A 14,324-nucleotide genomic window follows, 5' to 3' on the forward strand; every position below is an offset into this window, starting at 1 on the left:
AAAGTAGCCTAAGAGAAATATTATATATATTATATCAAATAAATATTGTATAAAATAAATGTGATATTAAATATTGTATATTGTTACATATTATATATGTGCTATATATGATAAGCATTATTTAACATATAAATATTATATAATTGTATAATATATAAATGTTATATAATTGTATAATTGTGACTTCCCCTCTCTCATGTTTGGCTGTTCTCCAGAATTCTAGAGACTCTTGTAAGTATCTTTATAATATTAATACCTGTCTGATACATTCATCTCTCTGCTCCTTTTTCCCTCGTCCTTCTGGGTTCTCCCACAAATGGCTCTTCATCCATACTGTTGGAGGAATGGCCAGTAACTTAGCATTTTTACTTCTTATGTCTGTGTATTAACTATAATCAGACCCTTAAGTTAATTGTTCATTGCTAATATTTAGAGATACAATTGATTTGCTTATGTTGTTCTGTATCTTGCAACTTTGCTGATGCATTACTAAAAAGCTGTGTATTACTCTAAATAAAAAAAACATCTGGCAAAAGAAAGATAAGGGAAAGTAGAAATACAGCTTACTTGGTTTTGTTTACAAATATAGTAATTTTCAAAAGATCCATGTTTAGCAGTATAAATCTCAAGTCCACAAAAAAAGACATATAAGAAGTGTCCATTTTTCTTCTTTAAATAAATAGAAATAATTATACGTCTCCATCCTTATTGGGAAGTGAGATAGTCAATCATAGACATTATCATTCCTGTGCCCATTCCCTTGACCTGACTCCTGATCAGTTCAGACTAAATAATAGGATATTTATGTGATACTCAGAAATCAGGGGCAAGCATGCTGGCCTCCAGAGATCACAGTGACTGCTGGCATCCTTCTTGTTCAGGGATGTGGGGGTCCCTTGGCAGCAAAGGGATCTGATGCTTCTTAGTTACATACACGGCCAGGAAGTCTTTGCTGAATCCCAGCTGTGTTCCTGCCAGTGCTTGGGGCACAGAATGGAACAATGGGAAAAGAAGAAAATCTGCTCTTTGTCTCTCTGGGAGAAATCTCTCCGTCTGTTTTCTTTTCTTTATGAAAGTGTTCCCACTTGGCCTCTCATTGTCCTCAAAATCCCTTAAGAAATCTCACCAATAAACTCCTTTTTAAATGTTCTTGCTAATACCAAAAACATGCCATAACCCACAATCATGGGTGATTATAGGAGCTGAGTGCTGACTGTTGGAGAGCTCCTTCCGCACTCTCCTTAGGGGCCTGTTGCCAGTGAGAGCTGTCTGCTCTGTTCTGGAGAATGGTGGCCTCACCAGTCATCTGCTGGGCCCCAGCTGGTCCACAAGGCATTTGGAAGGGGCTTAGCAGAGGAATTAGAATGGCCTCAGCCAAAGCCCAGCTGGGAACAGGCTGTCATGTGCCACTGCAGAGGACTCGGAGATCTGTGTGTTTTAAAACTATCTGAAAACCTAATATCTAGTTTGCTTGTAGACATATATGTTCTACTCTAATTTTTCTGGCAATTAGCGGAGCAACCCACTTTAGTCTTTTTTTCAATCCTCCAGCGCTTTTCCCAACTACACAACACACACACACACACACACACACACACACACACACACACACACACACACATATGTAGTTTCTTGTCTACCCAGAGCTAAAGGGTAAGTAAATGCTTTCTTGATATATGTATATGTACACGTGCCTGTGGGACTTCCTAGGTGGCACTAGTGGTAAAGAACCTGCCTGTCAATACAGGAGACAAAAGAAAGGCAGACTCAATCCCTGGGTCAGGACAATCCACTGGACAAAGGCATGACAACCAACTCTAGTATTCTTGCCTGGAGAATCCCATAGACGGAGGAACCTGATGGACTACAGTCCACAGGGTCACAGAGAGCTGGACATGGATGATTGACTAACACTTTCATTTTTTTCACTTTCATAACATTAATGGGATCTGCAGGAGATTCCCTCTTCTACAATCTCTGTAAATACCATGTGGCTACTCTAAAGGATGGACGAGAGTGCTTGCCATTTAATGGGTGAGATTTTATTTTATTTTTTCATGTAAGTGAATTTGGAGTATTTGACATTGGACTGATTTTACTAAATCAAAAACAGATTTTGCAGGGCTCATTCTTAATGGAGAATACAATTATTTTCTGAAGAATCTCATCCATTTCATTAAAAGTAACACTCATTTTCTAATAAGCAAAGGATGTAGAGGGAGGAATACTTCACAGTTCTAATATCTATACTTATGGAATCCTGGCCCTATACCCTCATCCTGAAAGAGAGTGTTAGGTAGCTAGTTGGATATTAGCAGATCCCACCCCAAGCTGGATGGGGTCATCTTTCTCTGTTCCCTCACAATCCCCCAACACCAGTGATAAGAACATACCCAGAAATTCTCCTTTTTAGTCAAGGACCACCAAGTTTCCAACCTTATCATGACCAAGGAAGATAAAAATGCCAGCATAGGTTGGCACAGGTTCACCAAGACCTAAAAGGTGATTCAAAGTAATCTGGGGTTTTTAATGCATTTGGGGTATTTGACATTTGCCTGATTTTACTAAATGAAAAACAGATTTCACACAGTCCATAGGGTGATTGAAAGTTTGGTAGAAACTTCTCTGCGCACTTCACTTTCTTTCCCCAGTTTCTCTCGAAGCTTATTTCTTCGAGAAACAAGCTTATTTCTGGGCTTATTTCTCTGCTTCTTCTACCCAGCTTTTTCCGTGCACTGCGACAGTGAGCACCGCAGTGCTCTAGTTTTGCCTTTACCACGATCACTATGGAGCCCAAGCAGGAGACAGAGGAGGGGAAGATAATGAGGTCAGGATATTTATCCCACCAGCTCCTTCTTTAAAGAGTCACCTCTAACTGGTTAATCCTCAAAGTTTAAGGCTTCCTTATACCAGCCTTCTCCATATAACTCTCATGTTTGAAGTCCCAGTAACCACTCCTTTTGACACGACTGAGCGAGTAAGCACAGTACTGCACAGCCATTCCCTACCCTGCCTGGTGGGAACCGAAGTGCTAAGTCACTTCAATCATGTCTTTGTGACCCCACAGACTGTAGTCTGCCTGGCTCCTCTGTCCATTGGATTCTCCAGGCAAGAATACTAGAGTGGGTTGCCATGCCCTCCTCCAGGGGATTTTCTGACCCAGGGATTGAACCCGCATCTTCTGCATCTCCTACATTGCAGGCAGATTCTTTACCGCTGAACCACAAGGGAAGCCCATCATGCCTGATAAAAATATCTTAACAAAAATATCCCTTCATAGAAATACTTTGGGTGCACCATCTGTTTCCTATGCTTGCCAGTCATTTATTTTCATCCTGGAATCCAGCAAGGTGAGAAGCAGCAGAGGAGAAGGGAAGGAAGCCATCAATGGTCTGCCTCAGGTCATGGACTGGTTCAATATGGTTAGTGTGTGGCACTGCACAGGTTAATAAGCCTGTGGGATATTTTGGAATAGCATGTCTCTTCATGCTGTTTTGGAATAGCATGTTACCCTAGCTTGATTTACATTAAAGTTCAGGAGGCAAAGGAAGAACAATTTATCCCACTCTATTTAGACCTTTTTATTTGACAAATATTTATCAAGCACCAATTATGGTGGGTGAGGAGAAGGGACAGAAAATAAACAAGCAAAAATTACATCCCAGATGGTGATAAGTGCTCTGGAGGAAAATAGAGTTGGGAAGAAGGGGAAGCAGAGTACAGAGGAGCAGATTGCCCACTTGAGACTCATTTTTCATGGGCAGCTTCACAGGAAGGGTGTCATTGGAGCAAAGACCTGAAGGAGGTGAGGAGCAATTATGTGCAAAGCTGGTATAAGAGCACCATAAAGCACAACCTATATTGATATTCCTCTAACCAGGGTGCCATTTGCAGTTGTGTGGAAGTGTGTTGGTTGTCACAGTGATTGTGTCGGGGGTAAACAGAAGAGGAGCGCTACTGCGGGTAATTAGCTGATGGACCCAAGGAAGCTCCATTATCTGCCATGCACAGGACAACTACAGACAAAGAAGATGAGTCCAACGAAAATGCCAGTAGCATATTTGTTGAGAAACAGTGAGCACAAATATCAAGAGCAAAAGCCCTGAAGCTAAAGTGTCCACCATGAACACACACACACACAGACACATTGTTTTCTTAACTAAAAGCAGAACTACTGAGATATCCACATCTTCACATCTCTCCTAGCTGCCCTAGTGCACAAGGCCTCTGGCATAGCTTGTGTTGTGTGTCTGTCCTCCCATGATGTACGCATTTTCTCCCCAGGGCTGGGGGTAGAGCAGAACACGAGAGCTCCACAGTGAGAGCACCCATGGCTGTCCTTCAGACTTGAAGGTGAATTTCCTCGCGGTGACTGATTCAGCCAGAAAAGACCAGCAGGAGGCCAAAGGTCTTGCCTATCCAATGCGCACAAGCAAAAATTGCTCTTTGCCTGAAGAGTTATTTAAAATAATAATTTAAAAATAGGTGAAGTTCTATAATATAAAATACACCCAAAGATTCCATTCACTTTGCTAGAAAACTCTAGCAAACACTTCATTGGTAATTTAGACTTCAGAAATTTATGAACTGTGCTTATGGAGAAATGATGCATTTTGTGTATTTTCTCCACATATATATGTTCACGATTTTTTTTAATAAATTCATGGGGCATAGTTGCTATGCCCTTCAGATATACACTATAAATTTGTCCTTATTCATTTTAGTATAATTGACCAAGATAGTAGGATAAAAATACTAGGCTATACTATGATAAATTCAACTTAAAATAAACTTCTCGTGGCTTTAAAATCTATTTCATATAATCCTCTTGTATGTTTGAGCTACTCTTCTGCCTCTTACAGATATATTACACTGTTCTTGTTCAGTCGCTAAGTCATGTCTTACTCTTTGCAACCCCATGAACTTCCGCATGCCAGGCTTCCCTGTCTTTCACCATTTCTTTGAGTTTGTTCAAACTCATGTCCATTGAGTTGGTGATGCTATCCAATCATCTCACCCTCTGACTCCCCCTTCTCCTCTTGCCCTCAATGGTTACCAGCATCAGGGTCTCTTACAGAAATCTTACATGCTGCTGCTGCTGCTGCTAAGTCACTTCAGTCGTGTGCGACTCTGTACAACCCTATAGATGGCAGCCCACCAAGCTCCCCCATCCCTGGGATTCTCAAGGCAAGAACACTGGAGTGGGTTGCCATTTCCTTCTCCAGTACATGAAAGTGAAAAGTGAAAGTGAAGTTGCTCAGTTGTGTCTGACTCTTAGCAACCCCGTGGACTGTAGCCCACAAGGCTCCTCCAGCCATGGGATTTTCCAGGCAAGAGTACTGGAGTAGGGTGCCATTGCCTTCTCCGAAATCTTACATGCTTGCTAATAATCCTGATGTTTTTTGACTGATGAAGATAAAGAGTATAGCCAGATAAGCAGCACATTTTTTTCTACATTATATTTTGCTGACCAGAATCCTTGAACAGGCATCAAAAAATGGCCTCCAAATAAGGTTCAGACTTCACTGCCTCTTATGGGCCTCTAGCTAGCAAGCCATACTATCAGCTAACTCTAGCAAGGGGTTGGCTCCAGTAAATAGAACTACTTTGGTTGACTGGACCCACTCTGTTTTACCAAGATGAGATAGCTTGTTGTAAATCAGGGGGCAAGGCCAGAGTGAAGGCATAAATAGAAAGAGGGCCCTGATAGCTTATCTCTGATCATTTCCTCATTTGTCAAAATCAAGACATTTTCCGTCCTTTGGTAACTGTTAAATAAATAACACCCAGATAATGCTTGCAGAACTGGTTTATCAGAACCATCCTCCACTTCATTTCCTTCTCTAAATCTGTACATCTTCCATGTCAGTGAAGAAGAGATGGTCTCACTTTTGCTTTTGCATATTTAATCTGAGCTTATGATCAGTTCCTGAAAGGGGATGTTTAGCACTGATAACCTGGGAAACACTTTTCAACAAACCCTAGGGATGGTCCTATAAATATGCCAATAAATGATTTGGAGGTGCTTTGGACCTGGAAATCTAAACTACATTTTAACTTTCCTTCTTCATATTAGGTATAGAAACATGAACATACTCCTCAGGGCAAAATCTATTCAAGAACCTAAGCTTTCCTATGAGAGAGAAAGAGGAAAATCAGTGGTTTTATTTGGCAAAGGACCTGATTCTTTTAGTTGAGGGCTTTCATACAGCTCTGGGATAAAATGCTTGGTGGTTTGCACTGGAATGAGTAAATTCGTAGCATAAAGAAGCTCTTTCTGCAGTGGCTCTGCACCACTCAATTTAGGCATGTTTCCAGAATATTTTAGCCAATGTCCAATATTTCCATGGGAAAACTGTTAAGACCTGATACTGTCATTACCCTAAATACTAAGGGAAAACAGTTTCAATGAGGTCAGAAGTTCTTCAGTAATACCCCCTAATTATCTCCACTTTTGAAGTCTTGTTGTAATTAATTCATACTTGTAGTAACTCATAACTTATTATGGTTCTCATTTTATTCTTTATACTAAGGTTGTCTCTATGCCTGATTTCCCAATTGGATTATAAATCCCTTGAGCATTTTGTCATCTGTTTTTCCATGACACCTGCCACAGGGGAAAACTACTATAGATGCTCATGAAATGTGAGAGGAATAAATGAATTAAAAAATAGTCACGTACATGCCCAGAGTTATCACTATTTCAAGAATCTTGAAGAGTGATTATTACTAATAACTGAGGGTAGAGGAGCTGTAGGTAGAATAGATTGCTTTAGTAAATATAAACTTTCATTGAGTTAATTAGTTTTTAAGTGAAATTCAGTACAAAATATTTTCAGAAACATGGAGCCTTTTTTCCCAAGATGCTCACAATAATCCATAAAGATAATGTATTATCAAAGTAAATGTGTCGTGGTCTCAGTTAAAATTAATCTTATTGAGGCAAGTATTGTATATCCTTCAGCTAAAGATTAACTGCATATATTGTGTTTATATCTTAATGCTTCACACATAGTAGTGAAGTGTACTCAACAAATGTACTTATTTTTAGAATTTCTTATATTTTGGCCCTAAAATACATGAACCATCTCTTTAATTCCCTTCTTCTCTCAATAGAATAAATTCAGATTTGGGAGGCCTTTAAAAGGATAAATGCAACTAGATTATCCAGATGAGACAAGCCATCTGTGTGGAAAGAAAATGACCAATAACTTGTGATCTTGATAGAAGTTTGCCTCTTCCCCAGCCCTGGGGTCTGAGTGGTATGATTAATACAAGCTCACCCATGAGACCAGCTGGAGCATTGTAGCAAACTGGCCATAAGGAGGTGAGTGGCAAGGAAAAGGATAAGAGAACTAGCCTTGTAGTAGATATCACCCTGAGGAGGAGACACAATGATCCCAATTTCCCTGTCCAAGATCTAATATATGACTTGACCCGATCTAACTAGATATCTTTGATCTGACACATAGGCAGGGACCCCACAGCAGGAATCTTTGGACACAAAAGACAGTTCTTTTGCAATTGCAGAGACTGTCAGAGGTCCATTTGGGCTGAAACAGGGCCCTGGTCTGAGGTCTGGAGTTCACAGGGCATATGCAGGTCCTAGGAGGGGAATTGCTAGTAACAGATAGCATCAGTCAAATGTTACTTGGCATCAAGAATAGTACAAAAGTCAAAGCAGATGGATACATGCCCAAGATTAATGAAAGTTAGTGGGGGGAAGTTACAAACCAATGACATAAAGTTATGGAGAATTAAGTCTTACTAGCATCTCAAGTTAGACTTTGATCTGTTTCAGTACTGGATCTAAGCTGAGGGCGTAAGTCTCAATGCTGACATATAAATAACCTAGTGACTGTGGCAGGAAAACTTACCCACTCTAAACTCTGATCTTATTTCAATACCTAGTGTTTCATCTCAGCATTGGTCTCACATCTTAAGACAGTTCTTGATCAGCCATGAATATACTATTTCTAGAACACCAGGCCTACCCAAAATAATTTATCTCAGCAGTTATCGTCTAAGTTGGCTGGGCTGATCTCCTGCAGTCTCCTAAGGGGTTTTGGCTACTGAACACTGATAGGTCAACCTTGTCATAGATAAGGTCATTTTCATGACCTATGTAAGAAATTGACACATGGAAATGATATGCAACTTGCCAGAGAGAAATTAATTGCAGGACTGGGAATACACTAGGACCTGTAATACTTTCTATCATGTAATGCTATTTTCTTTTTCATTTCCAAAATGCTTTCATTTTACCATGTTTGACAAACAGTCATTCTAAACAAGGTTCTCTAATATATTTGCTGACTCTAAACAAACTCTGTTGCCAGTTCCAGATTCAGTTTCCTTGTAAAAGAGTAGAAGTAAGTAATCGCAATATTGGGATTTTTAATGAAAGAATCACTAAGCCAACCTAATTAAGGAAGGTCAGTTAAACATAGCAATAAACCATCTGAAGTAAGAAGAACAATTTTCTGTTTAGGAACTCAGGATACAGCAATTAGGTGGTTAATTTGACATGTAAGCAGGAAACAGAGTCCAAAACACAATCTTGTTTCTTAGACTTTCAAGTGTTACTTTACAATTTTCAGAAGCATTCATTCTTAGGGGACTATTTCTCACAAAGTTCATTTCATAAATCACATAGTTTAGTCATATTCAGAAATGAATTTAATACAGTCTGCTTCCAACCTGTTGTTATCCTACCAAGCCCATCTTTTGCCTAATTCTTGATTTAGTATCCAACTGGGAAAATATCTAACTAATGTTCTTCTGAAAAAAGAAGCCAATTATCATTATTCTCCCCAAATCCAGAAAACTTTTATTTCCTAATGAAGTGGTGCTCAATATTTAGGGTTTAAAAAAAATCAGCTGTTGATGTATTAAAAGTATCAATTACTGTGTTTTCCAAGAATTAACTTGATCAAAGGCATAGATAGTCCAAGAATCTTCATTTTAATAAACACACACTAGAAATTCTTTTGCATGAGTCCACAGACTATTTGAATATTCATCCTTTATAATACTAATGATCTATAAAACAGCCCCCAAACTATTTCCATGTCCCTATAGGCTTCAGTTTATGATAACAACCTTGGCTTGATGGTCTCATGAAATAAAGATTAGAAGAACCAAAAAACTTTCAGTTCTTCCTAATACTTTGTGATTTAGCTTATAGAGTTAAATAAAAGCCACAACATCTTGAAAATACATCTCCTTAAGTTTATTCCTCTTTACTCAGACAAAAGTCCAGAACCTGTATGTTTGAAATCTAATCTGCTTAATCATGTGTTTCTCTTGACTTGAGGTTTTTATTTACTACCTTTCTATGTCCCTTCAGAATTGATTGTCGGGTGAACAGTTTCTGGCTGTCTCTGAAAGTTGATTTTTATGTTTTCTATAGAGTTGGACAGGCCCATCAGGAGTTCCAGGGATATTATACAGGTGGCTGAGAACAGACTTAGCAGGAATGTGAGAGAAAGTCTCACTGGGTACACGAGATTTATTTTTTAAAAAATAGGGAATTGATGTAAACAGAACATTAGCAAAGTTTCCAATGGGTTCAGCAAGATCTCATTTCAAAAAAAAAAGAAAAAATGATAGCAGACTTTTAGGCTGAGGTTTTCTGCCTCTTGAACTTGCCATAATACATGAAAAGTTAGCCGATTCATTTTCAAGACCCAACAATAGTCACTGTGATCAGCTGGCTAAATGTTGCCCCAAAGAGTGTTTTGCAGCCTGCCATTCATCTCTCTCATGAAAGTACCTGTTCTCAAAGTAGGGCCCTTGGTCAATCTTTACAAACTCGAGACCCATCTCTAGGATAGAGGCCAGATCTGACTTAGTGCATCTGAAACTTAGACCCATTGAAATACCCAGATAATACCTACAACAGAGTTTATGATGGCTCTGCTTCAGATGCAAACAGCATCCAGTTCTGAGTGCTTTCAAACCTACTGTAGGTACAAGATGGTCTGGGACTTACTAAGGCAAGGTATCACAGCTCCAAGGGAATTGCCTTGCTATAGTATCTGTGCATCTCCAAAACAAGTTACATCTCCTAAGAGCCCAAGGACATACCCTTTGGACAAGGATCTCTGGTTTTTTAGTCCCTCTGGGTAACCCCAACAGAGTCCCCTTGAGCCCAAAATGGCATCTTGGGATGGCCACTACCTCAGAATCTTTATCTCTGTGCTAATGTGCCCCTTTCCTAAAAGCAGTATCTGAAAACTTCCACGTGCTATTTTAACTGGCCATCACTCCAAACTGCAGACCTGTGAGACCTCAGAGAATACTAAATCCAAGAAAATCCACTGCTTCTCAAACTGGATTATGTGTATCTCCAGGACTAACTGACAGTGTGTCGGGGGCTCTAGAAGTCCATGCGTGCGTGTGTGCTGCTATTTCTGTCACATCCGACTCTATGTGACCCTATGGACTGTAGCCCATGAGGCTCCTCTATCCATGGGATACTCCAGGCACGAATACTGGAGTGGGTTGCCATACCCTCCTCCAGGGGGTCGTTCAGACCCAGGGATCAAACCTGTGTCTTTTATGTCTCTTGTTTCTTCAGGCCAGTTCTTTACCACTAGCACCACCTGGGAAGCCCCCTATAAGTTCACAGGATTTAAATATTGCAAGATTTTCTGCAATATCAAACTTGCCTGAAACTTGTGAAGGCAAAATACATTTTTATGAAAGTGAAAGTCCCTCAGTCATGTCCAACTCTTTGCGACCCCATGAACTGTATAGACCACGAGGCTCCTCTGTCCATGAAATTCTCCAGCAAAGAATACTGAAGTGGGTTCCCATTTCCTTCTCAGGGAATCCTCCCGACCCAGGGATTGATCCTGGGCCTCCTGAATTGCAGTCTCAAACCATCTGAGCCACCAGGGAAGCCCACATTTTTAAATCAGCACCCAAATATGGAGTAGGTCACAGTATTTGGCTGGATTTTGCAAGAAAAATAAGATTACAAAGAAAAACCTTGCTTGTATTGGCTTCTTGAAGTTAAATAAACATGCTATCTTAAACATGCTATCATTCAGGGTATATATTTAGAAAAACTTGAAACACTACACCAGTCTCCTCAGTTTGCAGATGAAGAAACTGAGGTCAGAGAGAGTATATCATTTGTTCAAAATCAACAATTACTTGGTGTCAGAATATCTATATCCCTCTGCATCGGCCCCATTTTGTTATCACTTGCTGTCTCCTCTGTCTCTCCATAAACTACATGAGGGTAGAGACAGGAGGAGGAGGTCGGTGGAGACGTTGGGGTGGCCAGCAACTAGCTCGTCGGTGCTCGTGGGCTTCGCCCGTTCCGTGCCTCGTCTCTCCCTGGAAGGGGAGGGGGGCTTCGAAGCCGAGCAGAAGCCGCCGCCGCCGTAGTCCCGGGCTTGAAGTCGCTAAGACTTCTCTCAAACTTGTGTGCTGAGGAGACTCAGATGTTGGCCTCAGCTCCTAGGCTGAACTCAGCAGATCGGCCCATGAAAACTTCTGTATTGAGACAAAGGAAAGGATCTGTCAGAAAGCAACATCTATTATCCTGGGCGTGGCAGCAAGGAAGAGGACAGGTAGTGGAAATCCTGCAATCGGAAAAGCAGACTGAAAGGTGACAAAGAAGCTGAAGATGGGTGGTGGAGAGAGGTATAACATTCCAGCCCCTCAAACTAGAAATGTTAGTAAGAACCAACAACAGCTTAGTAGACAGAAGACCAAGGATCAGAATTCCCAGATGAAGATTGTTCACAAGAAAAAGGAAAGAGGACATACTTATAATTCATCATCAGCTGCATGGCAGGCCATGCAAAATGGGGGGAAGAACAAAAATTTTCCAAACAATCAAAACTGGAACTCTAGCTTATCAAGTCCCACCTTACTTTTTAAGTCTCAAACTAATCAGAACTATGCCGGGGCCAAATTTAGTGAGCCACCATCACCAAGTGTTCTTCCTAAACCACCAAGCCACTGGGTTCCTGTTTCCTTTAATCCTTCTGATAAAGAAATAATGACATTTCAACTTAAAACCTTACTTAAAGTACAGGTATAAAATGAGGTAAAGTACTAACATTTAAACTTAGTCATATTTAAGGATAACTGGCAATTGTTTCAGACCAAATTCACTAGGGAATTAATCTGTAAAACTGATTAATGTAGAAAATATAATTAGACTTCATCTTAATTGTTTTATGTGCACTGTGATGGTAGAATCAGTACAGTTTAAGATAACTGAATTATGGATAATTGTATTTGATCTCTTCACTAGTATTCTCAATTGAGTGACCATACAAGTGAAACCATTCAAATTTAGATTTGGGGAATGGTAAAGGAATCAACTTTTTATATTGCTTGTTGGGGGAAAATACTGAAGATTAACATTTCATGGGTCAGCAGATTGACTTGTTAAGATGGTAAATCAGATCATAAGCATCCAGTTAAAGACATACAGGGGTTGAAAACTGTTTGAATCTTTGAGATGTTATTGTCCTAGAGACAGCTAAATCAGTACACCTAAACCAGTAGTATGACAACCTGATGCACTGCCTAAAGAAAATGTGAATTTTTTTTTTAGAGAATAGTATTTTAATGAACTGTATGGTGGTGAATGTGTGAAGGGCACTAGGGGCTATTTAGAATGAAACAAGCCATTGGCCCTCTTGTGTGCAGTGGATAGGTGTCTGCCAACAAATGCACCAAAACCAATTTTTATAGAAACAGTATTTGGTGTTCAGAGTAGCTTTCAAAATAACATTTTTGTATGATGGCACTGCACAAGCTATTCTGACAGTGATACGGCTTTAAATCATCCCTGCAAAGTTTTTTTTAAAGTTGGGAGCTGTATAATGTGAAAGTTCTGCATACCTAGGAAAGAGCCATGTAAATATATGTAATAAAATTGTAGCATATGTAAAGTTTTGTTGGCATTTATCCTATAAAAATAGAATATTTTAGTACAAATTTGCTGAATGTAAGACATGGACTCTTAATACTATGGCCTAATTTTAAAGGTCAAAAAAACCCCCACAAACTAACCTGTTTTTAAATTTTGCCCTTGTGCTGAAGTGCCAGTGTATGTATGTTATAATTGATCTTGCTGTAAACTATATTTCAAAGTAAATCCTAGTGTAAGAAGTTTTATATAACTGAAAAGGTTTTAAGCTGCTAAAACACTTGCTATTTTTGAGATGTGAAATGCAGTATGGGGTTATTTTTTTTCCTTAAACCCAAAGATTAACTATTAAGCAGTCCCTCCAACCTTAAAGACTCCTTTTGGCTTTCGACAGCTTGTGTAACCTATGAGTATAGGGTAGAACGTCAGTGTATTTTTTTTTCTTGTCAACAGGTGCAACCCAGGGGACCAACTTACTGCAAAAGATGTAGTTTCTTGCATAATACCTTGATAACATGTTTTGCTTACTTTAAACATGCTAATTACAACAGCCATCCCAGTAGTAAAAGTGTGTGTATGGGGTGGGGGGGGGGTGTCTATTTTCTAATTTGGCAGCTTTTTTTTATACTTTTAAGCAGAATGGCTAAATTGTTTCTCCAAATAAATTGAGGTGAGATGTCCAAGTCAAATGATGATATCCTAAAAACAAGTTTTATATAGTACTTAATGTACATACATGAATTCGAAGCATGAAATTAAAAAATAAAATTGTTTCTTCCCCAAAAAAAAAAAAAAAAAAAAAAAAAAAAAAATAAACTACATGAAAGTCGATTCTTCAGATTTTTTTAAGACTTAAAATGCAAATAATCCCAATAAACATATGAGATCATATTGTGGCTCTAAAATTATTGACATGACTTATCCTTTTCCTCTATGTTTTTATAGGGAAAGGGAGAGGCAGAATACAATGGGTCTTTAGGAGTGAACATCTTTGCTTTCACGTGTGAACATTTGTGTGTGTATGCATGTGCACAGAGTTGGAGTGTGTGTATATAGAAATAAAATGTTTATTGGTCTAGGTTTCTGAGTTTGTCATAGGCATATGGTAGAAGGGGAGTAACACAGCCCAAAACAGGGCTGAGTGTCAAAGCACAAATTTCCCTATTTTACAGTTTTGCACATTATAATAGTAGTTGATGTCATCCAAGTGTTGCCTACCTAACCTTGGCCTTTTCCTTGAAAAAAATCATGCCTTCTTGAGTATTCCATCACTCATGTGAAAATATAGCTAAACATCTTTTCACTTGCAGCTGCTTGAAGTAATGGATTATGCCTTTGAACTTGCCAGTAAACTTCACGATCCCAGTATAAATATCAAACTTGTCAAACGTGCTTTCCAAGGAAGCCCTATAATGAAAAGCTT

At 39.3% G+C, this 14,324-nt stretch overlaps 1 protein-coding gene across 1 annotated transcript; it reads left to right on the forward strand.

The window, feature by feature from the left end:
- The first annotated feature begins 11,256 nt into the window (after window positions 1-11,256).
- LOC139177535 (proline-rich nuclear receptor coactivator 2) lies at window positions 11,257-13,679 on the forward strand. The gene has a single exon (XM_070772978.1). The coding sequence runs from the start codon at window positions 11,642-11,644 to the stop codon at window positions 12,059-12,061; it is 420 nt and encodes a 139-aa protein (XP_070629079.1). The 5' UTR covers window positions 11,257-11,641; the 3' UTR covers window positions 12,062-13,679.
- Window positions 13,680-14,324: the final 645 nt, after the last annotated feature.

The sequence above is a fragment of the Bos indicus genome, chromosome 2 (genome assembly GCF_029378745.1).
Source record: "Bos indicus isolate NIAB-ARS_2022 breed Sahiwal x Tharparkar chromosome 2, NIAB-ARS_B.indTharparkar_mat_pri_1.0, whole genome shotgun sequence".
In the NCBI taxonomy this organism is placed as follows: Eukaryota; Metazoa; Chordata; class Mammalia; order Artiodactyla; family Bovidae; genus Bos; species Bos indicus.